At 38.7% G+C, this 16,910-nt stretch overlaps 1 protein-coding gene across 1 annotated transcript in view; it reads left to right on the top strand.

Annotated features, from left to right (window-relative positions):
• The window catches only part of PKHD1 (PKHD1 ciliary IPT domain containing fibrocystin/polyductin), a 475,560-nt gene that overhangs the window by 58,536 nt on the left and 400,114 nt on the right, over positions 1–16,910 (top strand). The window contains exons 27-31 of the mRNA XM_007095512.3: positions 4,789–4,919; positions 7,145–7,280; positions 11,789–11,984; positions 12,658–12,725; positions 14,462–16,069. Of these exons, the coding sequence (XP_007095574.2) occupies positions 4,789–4,919; positions 7,145–7,280; positions 11,789–11,984; positions 12,658–12,725; positions 14,462–16,069 (2,139 nt within the window). The remainder of the gene's footprint in view (positions 1–4,788; positions 4,920–7,144; positions 7,281–11,788; positions 11,985–12,657; positions 12,726–14,461; positions 16,070–16,910) is intronic.

Genomic DNA, 16,910 nt, shown 5'->3' with positions numbered 1-16,910 from the left:
TATTCCTTTCTCTTGGCTGATTGATGTGAGTAGGATTTCCAGTACTATGTTGAATAAAAATGGCAAGAGTGGATATCCTTATTGTGTTCATGGTCTTAGGGGAAAAGCTCTTAGTTTTTCACCATCGAGGATGATGTTAGATGTGGGTTTTTCATATAAGACCTTTATGATGTTGAGGTATATACCCTCTAAACCTACTTTGATGAGAGTTTATTTTAATTTTATTTGAGACAGAGAGAGAATATGAGCAGGGGAGGGGTAGAGAGAGAGGGAGACAGAAGATCCCAAGCAGGCTCTGCCAGCTGAGCCACCCAGGTGCCCTGAGAATTTTTATCAAGAATTGGTGTTGATTTTGTCAAATACTTTTTCTGCATCTATTGAAATGATCATATGGTTTTTATCCTTTGTCTTATTGATATGGTGTATCATGTTTATTGATTTGCAAATATTGAACCACACTTGCATCCCAGTAATAAATCCCATCTGATGTTGATGAATATTTTTAATGTATTGTTGTATGCAGTTTGTTCATATTTTGTTGAGGAATTTTGCATCTATTTTTATCTGGGTTATTAGCCTCTAGTTCTCTTTTTTTTCTGGTGTCTTTATTTGGTTTTGGTATCAGGGTGATCCTGGCCTCATGGAATGAATTTGGAAGTTTTCCTTCATCTTCTATTTTTTTGGAATAGTTTGAGAAGAATAGATATAAACTCTTCTTTAAATATTTCTTAGACTTCACCTATGAAAATGTCTGGTCTTGGATGTTTGTTTTTGGGGAATTTTTTGAAATGCAATGAATTGAATTTAATGAAATGTTTTCAAATTCAATGAAATTTTTTGAAATTCAATTTCATTGCCCAATGACTGTTCAAATTTTCTATTTCTTCTTGCTTCAGTTATTGTAAGTTATGTTTCTAAGAATTTATTCTAGGTCGTCCAATAATTGACATGTAACTTTTGATAATATTCTTTTACAATCCTTTGTATTTCTGTGGAGTTGGTTGTTATTTTTTTTCTGTTTAATTTTTGATTTTGTTGATTTGGGTCCTCTCTCTTTTTTATTTTGATCAGTCTGGCTAAAGGTTTATCAATTTTGTTGATGTTTTCAAAGAACCAGCTCCTGGTATCATGGATCTGTTCCTTTTTTTTTTTTTTTTTTTAATTTCTATTTCCTTTAGTTCTACTCTAATCTTTATTATTTCCTTTCTTCTGCTGGGTTTGGGTTTTGTTTGTTCTCTGTCTAGTTCCTTTAGGTGTAAGGATAGGTTGTTTGAGATTTTTCTTGCTTTTTAAGGTAGGCCTGTATTACTATAAAATTCCCTCAGAACTGCTTTGGCTACATCCCCCAAATTTTGGACCATTGTGTTTTGATTTTCATGTAAATTTTGATTTCTTCTTTGGTTATTTAGTTGACCCATTCATTGTTTAGTAGCATGTGATTTAACCTCCATGTATTTGTGGTCTTTCCAGATTTTTTCTTGTGATTTTTTTCTATTTTTATAGAGTTGTGGTCAGAAAAAATGCATGGTATGACTTCAGTCTTTTTGGATTTGTTGAGATTTGTTTTGTGGCGTCTGGTGTCATCTATTCTGGAGAATGTTTGATGTGTACTTGAAAAGAATGTGTATTCTGCTGTTTTAGGATATAATGTTCTGAATATGTCTGTTAGATCCATCTGGTCCCATGTGTCATTCAAAGTCATTGTTTCCTTGCTGATTTTCTGTTTGGATGATCTGTCCATTGATGTAAGTGGGCTGTTAAAATCCCATACTATCATTGTATTAGTATCTATGATTCTCTTAATGTTTGTTATTAATTGTTTTATGTATTTGGGTGCTCATGTGTTCGTTTCATAAATTTGTACAATTGTTCTATCTTCTTGTTGGATTATCTCCTTTATTATTAGTGTCCTCCTTTGTCTCTTATTACAATTTTTGTTTTAAAGTCCATTTTTTCTAATATAAGTATTGCCACCGCAGCTGTCTTTTGACATCCGTTTGCAAGATAAATGTTTCTCTATTCCCTCACATTTAAATCTGCATGTGTCTTTAGATCTGAAATGAGTCTTTTATAGGCAATATATAGATGGCTCTTACATTTTTATCCATTCTAACCCCCTATGTCTTATGATTGTAGCTTCTAGTTCATTTATGTTCTGGGTAATTATTAATAAGTATGTATTTATTGCCTTTTCATTACTTTGTGGTTGTTTTTATAGATCTTCTCTGATCCTTTCTTCTTTTGTTCAATTCTCTCATGGTTTGTGCAGCACGGTTTGTGGTTTTTAATTTTGGTCAGTTCCAGTTTGTCTTTTTGTTGTTGTTGTTACATGTGCTTTGGTGTCATATTGAAGATATAATCACCTAATCCAATGTTACTAAGATTTATTCATTTATTTTCCTGAGAGTTTTATAGTTTTAGCTTTTACATGTAGGTATTTGATTTATTTTAATATTTAAATATGGTGTGAGTTGGAGTTCTGTATTAGTTTTCTAAGGCTGCTTATCCAGGTACCACAAAGTGAATGGCTGAAACAACAGAAATGTATTGTCTCATGGTTCTCGAGGTTAGAAATTAAGGATCAAGGTGTCAGCAGAGCTGATTCCTTTTGAACCAGCCTGTGAAGGAAAATCTGTTTTATGCCTCTCCCCTATCCTCTTGCTTTGTTGGTGGTGTTTGGTACTCCTCGGCTTGCAAGAACACCACCCTGATCCCTGCTTTTATGTTCACATGGTGTTCTCCCTGTGACTTTTCTTTTGTCTGTCTTTCTTTCTTTCTTTCTTTCTTTCTTTCTTTCTTTCTTTCTTTCTTTTGGTTCTTTTTGAGAGGGAGCAAGCAAGCGCACTCGAGTGAGGGACAGAGAGAGATAATCCCAGGAGGGACTGAGAGAGAGAGAGCAAGAAGGAAGCAGGCTCTCCTGAAGTGGGTTCATGTTCACCCAAAGTGGGGACCCAGCTCACCCGACGTGGGGCCTGAGCTCACCTGAAATGGAGTCAAACTCACCTGTTATGGGACTCAAACTTACAAACCATGAGATCATGACCTGAGCTGACGTCAGATGCTTAACAACTGAGCCACCCAGGCACCTGTGCCTCCCTCCACCCCAGTCTTTTCTGTGTCCAATTTTTCCTTTTTATGAGGATATCAGTCATGTTGGATTAGGGTCCCACACTACAGTATGACTTCATGTTATCTTAACTGATTATAGTTGCAATGACCCTATTCCCAAATAATGTCACATTTTGAGGTACTAGAAGGGAGGAGGACTTCAACATATGAATTGGGGGGGCACAGTTTAATCCCAAACAGGGTTCGACTTCATTCTTTTGTATATGGATGTGTAGTTCCATTTTGCATATATTTGAAAATAGCACTGTAAGTTTTTAGAGGTGGAATTGCTGAGTCAAAATGTTATGTACATTTAAAATTTTGATAATACCAAAATATTCCCTTACACTGCTATTTTCACATATATGCAAAATGGAACAACAGAGGATCTGAAGTGGGTTCTGTGCCAACAGCAGAGAGCCCAATGCAGGGCTTGAACTCATGAACTGTGAGATCATGACCTGGGCTGAAGTCACATGCTCAACCTACTGAGCCACCCAGGTGCCCCTTTTAAATTAAGGTTTAATCTTGTTAAGTTCCTCAGTAGTATTTCATGGGTTTTTTTCACATTTCTTCATGTTCTTGAATATTTCTTATCAACATTGTTTTTAGATATTGTATCTTTTTTGTTGATATTGTAAACCAGCTCTTTTCTTCAATTTTATTCTCTAACTCTGAAGTCTATTGTAGTCTTGCCCTGAATCTTCAGGACAAGTTCACATATTTAACTTCAGGGAATAATCCCCACCCCCCCCCCCCCCCCATTCTCCTGAAAGGTTTTCATCAGGTTGGATAAGTTCTGCTTTCTCACCCTAACATGATTGGGGAAGATAACCTTGCTCCTGCACCTACTTCCTATTCTCAAGAGGTATGTGTCCCTGCTTAGTGGCTTCCCTGCCTCTCTTTTATTCCCTTCTGGGGAGATGGCAGAATGGAATCATTGCTCTTAAGAATAGTAAGTGGGCTTTCTGTTCATTAGCTTGATTAAGTGCTGGTTGTCCATATGTGTGGCACGTCACTGTAATGGGTACAATGCTTCTTCTTACTGATGTCTGCAGTGAGGAGACAGAAGTTTCTGTGGTTGCTCTTCAGTGGTCATTAGAGAAATCCTGGTGGCTGTGGGTGGTAGTGTTAGTCACCTCTACACCATCATGGAGACTAGAACCTAGAACCTAGTATGGAATTACAAAGCTGGAACGTCCAAGGCTGTCATTTAAAGATGAGGGAGTAAGAACCAGTGAACTCAGGAACAATGCTACAAATGATCTGCTTTAAGTGGGAGAGTGATCTGTGGCCCTGACTCTGGGCCCCAACTCTTTGTATCATGGTGAGAGAATAAGCTGTATAGGATTGGTGGGATAATATAAAACTCTAGTGAAGGAAGAATTTTCAAAGACCATCTACTTTATTTCCCTGACTCTTGGCAGTATTTATCTGTTTTATTTTTAAATATCTCCAGGATGTATGACTCCTTCTGTCTGCCCTCTACTCACCATTTCTCCATGTTTGTATAGTAGTTTATATATTTAGTGTCAGATTTATTCCTGCAGTTTGAGCAGGACTTGTGTTTTGACTAAGGAGCATCATATTTTAGTTTCATTTTCTCTCTCTTGTGGATAATTAATTTTTATCTACCTGTAGGGCTCTTCATTCCATCTGGAAATGCTGTTTTTATTACAGGAGGGCTCTGGGCCACTGTCCAAGGCTCTGGTTTGGAAGATGTTAGCCTGGTGTTATTTGGATCTCAGTCTTGTGCCATCAATATCACCACAAACAATTCAAGAAGAATTCAATGCAAAGTTCCACCCAGAGTAAGTGGAATCTCCTCCCTGGGTGGGTGACCAATATTAACGTGTAGTGTAAGGGTTTTCATGAATCCTTTCTTAGAACTTAATTAAGTAACATTACCTTTTCATCATGACAGTATGGTAATATTGTTTATATTGCCTATGCTGCAATAAAGTGGGAGTCTGACTCCACCAATGGGGCTTGCAATCACCATCAGTTTATTTCTTTTAAAAGAAAACAACCACATTCCCAGTTCACACTCTCAGTGAGTAATAGTGCCACAGAATAAACAAATTTATCTATATTGCATATATATTATCTCATTTCTCTCTTTAGCAAGTAACAATAACCGTTTTCACCAGCAGTTTTGTTTTCTGGCATGGATATGAATGGTGGAACTTAGAAACTTCTAGAATGTCTGGTTCCTATAAAATACCTTCGTAATTATTCCTTACTATTTCCCCTTTCCCTTTTTAAAAACAAGCCCTTTAGCTTTCCCTTTCTTCTTCAGTTAGTGCTATCTCATAGCCTATGAGGTGATTTGAGTCCACATTCTTCCTGGTGCTGCTGATGGCAGTTATGCTCACAGCGGAAGTTGAAATATCTATTCAGAGTTGACTTCAATGTCATCAACATTCTCAGCACATCCATAACCCTGAAGGATGAGTGTTCACTGAACAAATAAAGATCCCTGGAAAGGAGGTTTCAGAATCATCTTTGATCTCTGGTCCCACGTTTTTATATTATCCAATTATTCAAATATTATGAAATGTTCACATTTACATATAAACTGTATGGAATTCCAATATATAGTTGTATCATAACTTGTTTAACAATTCCCTATTATTGTATATTGAAATAATTTTCAAAATCTCTTTTTTAAAAAGTTCATTTATTTTGAGAGCAAGAGAGAGTGTGCATGTAAGCAGGGGAGGAGCAGGGAGAGAGGGAGGGAGAATCCCAAGCAGGTTCTGCAATGAAAGTACAGAGCCTGATGTGGTGCTTGATCCCACAACCATGAGATCATGATGACCTGAGCTGAAATCAAGAGTTGGATACTTAATTGACTGAATGAGCCAGACACCTCTCAAAATTTTCAGTTTTAAACAATAAAAATTTGATCGTTCTCAAAAGTGTATTTTCAAGCATATTTATTTTTCTCAGGATAAATTGATCTAAATTTTAAAGCTTTTGTTATGTAGTATCCAGTTATCTGAAATTTCTTTTTAATTTGTAATCCCACCATCACTGGGTGAGTGTTTCATTTCTGACATAGTCAACACTGGGTATTATTGCTTTCATATGTATTTACTATTTAAAGGGGTAAAATTTGCATGGCTTGGATTTCTTTTGTTAGAATAAGCATTAAAAAAAACTTTAAATTTTGATCAAAGTTATATATACAAAGGTTAAAAGAAAAATAGTAAAACAATTATGCTTTCCTACTCCTTGGCCCTCTTCCACAAGTCCCCTTTTTGAAGCATCTCCTTTTAATTCCTTTGAATGCAGTTACAATACCATTTCTTTGTTAAATCAATAAATTGCTAAAACTATTTAAATGATGTGGGAAGTATCAGGTAATATTTTTTCTTTTATAGTTTTTTTTCTTGAAATTTCTAATTCTTTTTCTTTGTATGTCTTCTTCATAATAAAAGTCTATTGTAAAAAAATTAATCATATCAGTTATTTTTTTCCATGAAGCTCTTTGTTCTCTTGTTTCAATCTAACTTGGTGTTTTCTTGGTTTATTTCATGTATTTCTTCTTAGCACTGCCCTTGATTGCTCGCCTGGGTAGATATACTTTCACAGTTCATATCTTCCTTTTTTTTGGGGGGGGGCTATTGTTTATGTTATGAGGTCCTAGCCTAAAGAAACATCCTAGGAAAGAATACGTGGGAGCGAAGTTTTCTGAGTACTTACATGTCTGAAAGTTTGTCATAATTGATGGATAGTTTAGCTAGGTATAGATGTTTATTTGAAATTGCAGTTTTTTGCAGAACCAATTGGTGTGCTAATTGTAAATCATTCTTATTTACTCTTTGATCAGTAATCATGATGCCACACTTGCCTATTCTAAGTACTTGTCACTGTGTGTGTGTGCACGCGTGTGTGCGAGGTGGAGACTTGAAAGTACCAATACACTTAAAAATCTTTTTTCTTGAAATTAACCCTTTAAACTAATTCTATATGGACTTCTCTCATGTTAGTCTTATTTTCAGAAGTTTGATTTTAAAAATTGATTTTTCAGGGGAAAGATGGACCCATTGTGAATGTGACTGCGATCAGAGGGGACCATTCTGCTGTTCTTCCCATGGCATTTACATACGTCTCCTCTTTAAATCCAGTGATCATTTCTCTGAGCAGAAACACAAGCAGTATAGCAGGTAAATTTTTATTTTTTATTTTATTTATTTTAAAATTTTTATTTTTTATTTTATTTATTTTAAAATTTTATTTTAATTTTTATTAAAAAATTTCTATTTTTAGACAATTGATCCTGTAAAGAAGACAAACAATGGTCTCTTAATTATACTGAAGATAGTATTATATTTTGGATGGAAGTTATTTTTCTCAAAACTAAAACATCGTTTATTTCATTTCAGCCATCACTGAATAAATCTTATGTTGGTATTTTCCTCTGTAAAACTGGGACCATTTATATCATGAAAACGACATGAGAATTCAAAGATAATAATTCAATATATATTTATTCAGCACCTATTATGTACTAATGATAGCACAGGCATAATAGACTTTAATCTTTACCACTAATTTACAGGATTATTATCTGTACTTTACAGATAAAAAAACTAAGGAACAGGAAACTTAAATAACTTGTCTAAGATGTTACTGTTAGTAAGTAACAGAGCTGTGATTTGAGCCCAAGCAGTCTGGATGCAGATTCCAAGGAGTTAACCACTCATAGTTTAGTGTAAAATACCAATGTTTTTGGCATCAAGTTCAATTGTAGCAGATGTTCGATATGATTAGAGAATAGAGTGTTCTGATTAACCAATAATTTTTATTCCTTGAAACATACTATGTATAAAAATACATAGTGTAGAACTATGTAAAACAATGTAGTCTTTCTTCGATAATTCATATGATATGACAAGATGGATTTGTAACAACATATTGTCATGTCATACCATATCAATTTGAAAAAGTTCCAGCTAATGTGCCTTTCTGGTTAACTGAATGCCAGATAACAGAGAGTTTATGGCAGCCATATCTAAGAATTTTATTACAAAAGGCCGATATATTTTCCAAAGAAAAAGCCTGGACTCAATTTTTCTGATACTGTTTTCATTTTCCATTGCTCCAGAGTACATAAATAAAAGGAAGTGTCCTTTAGCTTCTCAAAATTATTCAGCTCAGTAGAGAAGAAGAATTTGCTGCCTCAGGCTACCAAAGTGTGTAAAATTCCTTAGCAGTATAGATTCTTCCCAACAAAGTAGGAAAGAGAGGAGGGAGTTCTGTATTCTATTCAGATTTCAGTGATTTTGGCTTTTAATACAATTTCCTACCTGTAATGAAAAGAATAAATACATTGCATCAGTGCCTCAGAGGCATCTAGGATTAGCTTGACAATTGACCAAGAAACCAAGGAGTTCATGTAATTGATATATACAACATGATGCATTATTTGCAGAATTTACACTTACATTTAAATCTTTCTACAGGCAGAGTAAAGAGGAACACTTTATAAAATCTCCAAAGAGTGGTTCCCTATTGGGAAAGTCTCCTTTGAAAACTGGAATGCTACAAATCTCCATCCAGGAGATGATGATATTGATGATAACAGTGAAACCAAGATGAAATTGAAGAAAGAAAGGAGGAGGGGCAGGGAAAAGGGGAGGAAGAATATGATGTGCAGAACCATTTGTGTGGGGTTTTGCAGTCAGGCAGCCCTGGATGTGAATGAATCCAAGCTCAACCACTCCTTGGATAAGATGTTTAACTTCCTTTATCTTTAGTGTCTCTACCTACTAAGTGGGAATAATTCTTTCAAGGTTATTGTGAAAATTGGAGGTAAAGGAGGTAAGAGTACTGAACTCAGGAACCAACATGGAGTAAATATTCAACAAACGCTTTGTTGAATAAATGGCATCGTTCTGCCAGATCCTGAGTGTTATATAGATAAGCCAAAGATGTCTTGTGTATATTGACCCTATATTTTTTACTTCTTGATAGCAGGCTGGTACCCATTTGTTCAAAAACATGCCAGTATCAAACTCAAATTTTTATATAACCAATTATTAAAAAAAATTTTTTTTTTGAAAGAGAGAGAGAAAGAAAGAGAGTCCCAAACAAATTGGGTAGCTCAATTCCACTCACCACCCTGGGATTATGACGTGCGCCAAAATCAGGAGTTGGATGCTTAACTGACTGAGCCACCCAGGTGTCCCACATAACCAATTATTTTAAATATAACCTCCCTCAAATAGATTTTTAGCCTTTTAGAGTCTGTTCCTTTTGCATATCCTGCAAAATTATAGTGTCTGCTAGTGATAGGTAAGATAAACTTGGGGGCTGTAGGAGAGTATAAACCACTGATGCCTTTGGAGGTCTCCACCCTAGAGACTACTCCTAAGTGACATCATCTAGACACATAAGCCCCCTCTCCCTGTCCACAGGGACTTCCTTTGCCTTGCTCCCCTTCTGGGTGGTGGTCTCCTATTGTTTCCTCTGGAAGGTCTCATGCTGTGAGATTTTTGCACCCATGTAAATCTGTCAAAGCACCACCATATAAAGCTCCTTTTCATATTATTGCCACCTCATGGTCATGCCTTTTTTCTGCTCAACCCTGAAGTCCTTTCAGGTCGCTACACTGAGGCTTCAGACTTCATAATAGAAATGAGATTGGATGTACAGAAGTAAGGAGGATGTGGAGCAAGAAAGAAAATGAAAGTTAATGGAGGACTTTTGAATTAAACTGTCCTAGGATATCTAACTTAATCCTTACAACAAACCAGATGGGGTAGACTTTGTTACCATCTTACTGATGAAAAATATAAGACTTTGAGAGCCCACAGTGAGTCATCCAGACTCACACAGGTGGGAAAATGGCAGAGCAAGGATTTGCATGTAGGGTCAGTCTTCCCAACACCCCACAACCCCTTGTCTTTGACTTTTCTCTTTCAAATAGCTTCTTCTCCTCCTCATCTGATTGGCTGTGCAGTTCTGTAGATGTCTGCTCTGTAGTTCTCAAATGTCAGCTGCTAAAGGAGCTTTAGAGATGCTTTAGCCTAAGCTGTGTCTCTGTGAGACACATGAGAGGTATGTACATTTATTTCCACTCTTGCCATTGCCTTCTCAATTTCTGGCTCTTGTTGAACTCCGTTGTCTGAAGACTGGATTTCTCCTTCCCTATCTCTCTAGTTAATCTAATAGACTGGAAGAAAGCTTCTATCTTATCCTTTTCTTGCTTAGAAACCTTTGGAAGTCTCTGCTGTCTGCTAAATTAGGTAAATACCCCTTACAGTTGCTTTCTTGGTCTTTAGCCATAGACTCCCCATCAACTTGGCCTCTTCCCATAGAGTACATGACTATGTACATGTGTCTGATCTCCCAGAAAGTCACCCAATTCTCTTTCTTTCTTTCCAAGCCACTGGAGGTTTAACATTTTTTTTAACGTTTATTTATTATTGAGAGAGAGACAGAGCATGAGAATGGGAGGGGCAGAGAGAGGGGGAGACACAGAATCCTAAGTAGGCTCCAGGCTCTGAGCTATCAGCACAGAGCCCAGTGCAGGGCTCCAACTCACAAACTGCGAGATCATGACCTGAGCCAAAGTCAGACGTTTAACCCACTGAGCCACCCAGGCGCCCCCAAGCCACTGGATGTTTAAATGAGAAAATGCTCCAAAAGACTTTGGGTAAAACTATGAAGTTTTTAGAGTTGAATTGTAAACTGCCTATTCTTTATCGCTTCCTCTGGGGATTTATTTTTCAAGTAGAATTTCAAGCACCATCTTGCCCACGGGGTCTTTCTTAATATTCAGAATGTTGCTGTCGTTTGAACAACCGCACTGCTTAATTTTTACCTCTCGTGTGTCATGTCTTGTACTGAAGCTATTTTGGCACCATTGTGCCATCTTTGAGGTTTCTTTCAAGGCAGGGTCTGTGTTTAACTTTTTTTTTGTGCCTTTGTGGCATCTCCTTCTTGGTACTCAATAAATATTTAAGGTAAAAGGAATTGAATTGAAGTGTTTATAGCATATATGACATTTTAGTGAAATTGGTAATTAAATTAAAAAGGTATCGAAATATAAGAGAAGACTGGACTTAGGCCTTGATATTTCCCTTAAGTAGCTATCAGACATTGGCTGCCAAACCTTAGTTTTGTCAAAAGCGAAATACCATTTCTACTACCTACTCTGTGTATGTCATGAGGATAGCATGAGGGTGAAATGAGACGGTGCGTGTGAAAGTGGTCTGTGCACGCTGTGGTACCGCACTCCTGTACAGCAATTTTAAGCGGTTCAATACACGCAGACATCGAGCTTTGGACTTGTATCAGCAGGAAAGTGCAAGTTAAAGAAAGGGCTTTGCGGTGCTGTGTGCTGGTAGTGCTGTGTGTTGGTAGTTCCCAAACTACTTCTTGATTTATTTTCGCCCTTGATTTGCATTTCTATGGCGTTAAATTAGTGCCTCTTGAGTACAAGTGTCCTGGCAATTGGGATTATAGGTGGTGGTTCTATTATGATAAGAGTTGTTAGAAGTTTTATGATAAGAGTTGTTAGAAGTGAGACTGGTATTGAAATCCTTGTTTGAAGTGTTATACACAGGACCAATCATGCATTTAATCCTGAAAGATAGGTTTAAAATCCAAGAGGTGGTTGAGGCCACAAATTCGCATCACAGAGGCTAATGCATTGTTTTTAACACAGGAGGTGAGACCCTCTTCATTGGAATGGCACTTCTGGTGAACTACACAGATTTGGATGTGGAAGTTTGCATCCAAGACACCGTGGCTCTGGTTCATGTACAAATGGCTCGGGGCCTGGAGGTGGTGCTGCCCCCACTGCCTGTCAGTCTCCACAGAATCTCAGTCTCCATCAATGGGGTCAGCATTCGCTCACAAGGGTGAGGTGCACACTTGCCATTAATTTTAGGTCTTTTTGCTGGTCTAGTTTCAGTTGAGGAATTCTAGTTTTGAGTTAGATCTTCACTTTTTCCCCTACTTCTGAAGTTAGGGTATAAACACATGAGAATCATGCAATTTGAAGAAATCTTGGAGACTCTATAGGATGATTCACTCCCAAGACCAATCCAAGGGAAATGTTTGACTTAATAGTTGGGGAACAGAGAACTTTCAGGAACTAAGATGTTATGGCTTTTGGTGAAGGTGGGGGTGGGGTGAGCATCTCTATGTGTTGGAATATTCTGTGCTTTAGTTTGAGTCTGTGATTAAATAAGACCTTCAATAAGTTTGTGTCTGGGGCTTTGAATAAATGGCTTACAGTTATTGCCAAAACCATGCTCAGATTGCCTTTGCCTTTAAGTCCCTCAGCCCAGTATTTCTCCAGAAGTTGCCTCCCCGCATTCCAGAAAGTTGGCTAACCTGTATGGGTTGATGCCACCACATGATACAGGCCAAGGAAGATGTCCCACACAACATTTTCCCCCCACTGTGTCCTTTCTTCTCTGTGACAGTTCCATTGACAGTTGTCTCCCTCACTGCTTCATATCTGTTCTTCTCCTCCCTTTCTCTCTTTCTAAAACAGTTATTTCATATCAATTTCCCCATTCTCTGCAGGGTTGATCTTCACATCCGGTACATCACAGAAGTTTTCAGCATGGAGCCTTGCTGTGGTTCTCTTCTGGGTGAGTGATTCTTGTATCATTGATTCAGCAGGTGTACTCACTGGATATTCAGGTTTTGTTCCTGGATTTGAACCGATGAGACCAGTAATCGGGCGGCAGGGAGAGGGGCTTTCCTTGTGCTCTGGGAACTGAGTGGTGCACTTACAAGGGTGTGAAAACTTGGTGATTCCTTAGCCCAGTGAGCTGAGGAAAATAAAGAATTTTCATGAAAAGAAGATGTGCCTGGTTTTGTTTTTCTAGGGGAAAGAGGCTGAAGCATCCAATGGGTAGCGTACCTCTAGAGGATATTAGAAAAACAAGGGAAGAGCATTTTACTTTAGCCTTTTATATACTGCATGTGTAAGGAGAGGAGGAAGGAGTCTGATGGCTTCACTTTCCTCTAGGGATTCAGGTGAAGGACCCAGAGGTGGTTAGAAGCACAAGCCAATATGGGAGATGTGAGGAGAAGACAGAAATCGAGAAAACTATTCATTTTTAGAAAAAAAAATTAAAATCTATATATTTGCATGTGACTAAATCATTGTGATAGTGTATGAAATAACACTTGCTCCTTTTTGAGTATAATCCTTTAAAAAAATTTTTTTTAAATGTTTGATTTATTTTTGAGGCAGAGAGAGACAGAGCATGAGCAGGGGAGGGGCAGAGGGAGAGGGAGACACAGAATCTGAAGTAGGCTCCAGGCTCTGAGCTGTCAGCACAGAGCCCGACGCAGGGCTCGAACTCACAGACTGTGAGATCATGACCTGAGCCAAAGTCGGATGCTCAACTGACTGAACCACCCAGGCACTCCTAGTAAATCCTTTTTAAAGCTGCTTGCCTCAGGGCACCTGGTGGCTCAGTTGGTTGAATGTCTGACTTTGGCTCAGGTCATGATCTTGCAGTTCGTGAGTGTGAGCCCTGTGTCGGGCTCTGTGCTGCCAGTTTAGAGCCTGGAATATGCTTCGGATTCTGTGTCTCCCTCTCTCTCTGCCCCTCCCCCGCTCATGCTCTGTCTCTCTGTAAAATAAACATTAAAAAAAAAAGCTGCTTGCCTGTGCCACAAGTTTAGGTATGAGGTACCTTGCTCTAATCCTGAAGATGGGGCTTGATCATCCCTCAACTAGAGAGAGAAAGTCTAGGAATATAGCAGCAGGATTATGAGCATGTTTCAATATTTCAGTGTCCCCTGATATGTTTCAACACACAGACATATACCCACGTAATATATGGACTATGAGAATATATACTCTGCATAATAACATATAGAATAATCTGGGACAGTATGTGAGATCACATAGCAAATGACAAGAAGTCTAGGGAATTTGATTTTACATTGTTGTATATGTTATATATGTACGTATATTCTCTCTACATAATATATTAGAACATTAGGGACTAACATGTCTGATAACATAGCAGATGACAAGAACACTTCAAGAAATTAGATTTTTCATTAGTGTAAAAGTTGATAGAAGTGGCTTCTAGGGTTTATAAATACATATGAAATTTTTTTGCCTGAAATATTATAAACATTCTTCACCTGTATAATAATTTATATTGTTTTACTATTATGTGAATTTCAGCCCATCTAACTCCTGCCAAAATGACAAATTTAATGTTGATGGGGTAAAGCAAAATAGCTGAGGTTTCCCTAACACCCCACCTTCCACTTAATTGTGCTGTGGTTAGACAGATGCTGTGAGTTCCTAGTTCTGAATATCAGGTTTTAAGTTTTGTTTTTGATGTTCATGCTTTAGGTGGAACCATCCTCAGCATCTCGGGAATAGGGTTCAGCAGGGACCCAGCTTTGATTTGGGTGCTTGTGGGTAATCGGTCCTGTGACATCGTGAACTCTACAGAGTCGATCATCTGGTGTGAGACCCCACCCGCTGCCCTGCTGCCTGATGCAGGCGTTCCTGCCCTGCCAGCCCCCGTGGAGGTCTGGGCTGGCAATGTGTCCTTTGCCCAAGGACCTTCACCAAGCCTGGTGGGGAGGGGCTTTACCTTCATGTATGAAGCAGGAGCAACACCAGTGGTCACTGCCATGAGAGGAGAAATCACGAATAGCAGCCTGAGGGTCTATGTGGAGGGAAATAACCTGTCCAACTCAGTGATCCTTCTGGGGGTCTTGAACTGTGATCTTGAGACACAGTTTTTAAGGAACAACATGAGCCTGTCTGGGTGCTCTTTTCCTCTTCACCATTTGGAGGCCGGCATCTATCCTTTCCAAGTTCGTCAAAAGCAGATGGGGTTTGCTAACATGTCTGCAGTGCCCCAGCAATTTGTGATGACACCTCGGATAACAGCTATCTGGCCAACACATGGGTCTGCTTGTGGCGGGACAATACTCACAGTGAGGGGACTAACTCTCAAGTCTAGGAATAGGTCAGTTCATGTTGACCTTTCGGGGCCTTTTACTTGTGTGATTTTGAGCTTGTGGGACCAGACAGTCCTGTGCCAGATTAACAGAGTGGGCGACCCCTTGCCTGATGCTTCCTTCACCGTGAACATCACAGTCCTGGTCAATGGGCTACCCAGTGAGTGTCAGGGCAATTGCACTTTTTTCTTTCAGGAAGAGACAACTCCCATTGTGGATGCCTTGACCACTAACATCAGTGGGTCTCTGACCATGGTGCTGATTAGGGGTCAGAAGTTGGGCATCACAGCAGATGAACCAATGGTGTTTGTGGATAATCACCTTCCCTGCGTTGTAACTTTCTTTAATGCAAGCCATGTTTCATGCTGGATAAGTGACTTGACCCCAGGACTCCACTATGTATCCGTTGTTCATACAAGAAATGGATATGCTTGTTTTGGTAATGTTTCCAGACACTTCTACATTTTGCCTCAAGTGTTTCATTATTTCCCCAAGAATTTCAGCATACATGGTGGAAGCCTCTTGACCATGAAGGGCACAGCTCTGAGAGGAGAGAACAGCACACTAGTCTACATTGGCCGGCAGGCCTGCCTGACAGTGAGCATCAGCACCAAGCTCATCCAGTGTGTTGTTCCTGCGGGAAATGGCTCTGTTGCCCTGGTCATAGAGGTAGATGGACTTTCATACCAGATGGGACTCATTGGTTACAGCAATGCCTTCACCCCAGAATTGCTCTCTATGTCTCAGACTGATGACATCTTGACCTTTGTGGTGGCCCAGATCTCAGGAGCAGCAAATGTTGACATTTTTATTGGGATGTCACCCTGTGTGGGTGTCTCTGGCAACCGCACGGTTCTCCAGTGTGTGGTCGCATCCCTTCCTGCTGGGAAGTACCCAGTCAGAGGTTACGACCGCTCAAGAGGGTGGGCCTCATCTGTCCTGGTGTTCACATCTACAGTCACTATTTTGGCAGTAACTGAGAACTTTGGTAAGTCAAACAAATAAGACAGATCTCCTTCTTTATGTAAGTGAATTAATATCTATGGTTACTACTCTAAAATATAGGAAATCAACCTCAATCTGAATGACAGAAGGAGAGAGAAGCCCAGTTGGCCTCTTATAGTCCTGGTTTCCTCCTTAAAACTTGTCTTTGTCACACTCCCTGTAGGAGGCTTTGTTTTTTTTATCAAGGAATTTGTGCATATTCTTTAAGTGTGATTGTATTTTAATTTGATTCATTACCCTGATTTAATTTGTGTCTTAATACCATTTGTAGGAGCTCAACATTTGGTCAAGTAAGTAGAACATAGATGTCTTCACCTATTTTTAGCCATATATGCCAATTTGAATTAAACTTATTAAGTATCATTAATTTTTGTCACCTTGTAATCATTTCACAGATTAATTCATACCCCAGCAGTAATAGTCCAGTTTCACACTATGGTTGCATTGGTTCAACTGTTTTTTCCTTTTAGATATGTATACTGAAATTTGCCTTGCCTTTTCTTCCAGTGATGGTTTCGGTTTCTGTTCACGTAAGGCCTTTTTGCAGTTGAGATAGCTTAAATTTGACTATAATGCACAAAACACAGAGGGAATGATGGGAGGTGAATCTTACACTGATGAAGTGCTTGCTAAGCGAATTCTTAGAACAAATTTGTCTGGGCTCAGCTGGGTGGAATGCTATAGGGAGTGGGATTTTGGTCCCATGTCTGTAGTAATTTAGCTGGGTACCTTTTCTAAGCGTCAGCTTCCTCATCAGATAAAGGGGTTTAGGCTGGTTGCTCCCTAGTTCCCCTTTCTTCTAAGATTCCACAATTAAAAAAAAT

This window comes from Panthera tigris, chromosome B2 (genome assembly GCF_018350195.1).
Source record: "Panthera tigris isolate Pti1 chromosome B2, P.tigris_Pti1_mat1.1, whole genome shotgun sequence".
NCBI lineage: Eukaryota > Metazoa > Chordata > Mammalia > Carnivora > Felidae > Panthera > Panthera tigris.
This window is presented reverse-complemented; position numbering and strand designations above follow the sequence as displayed.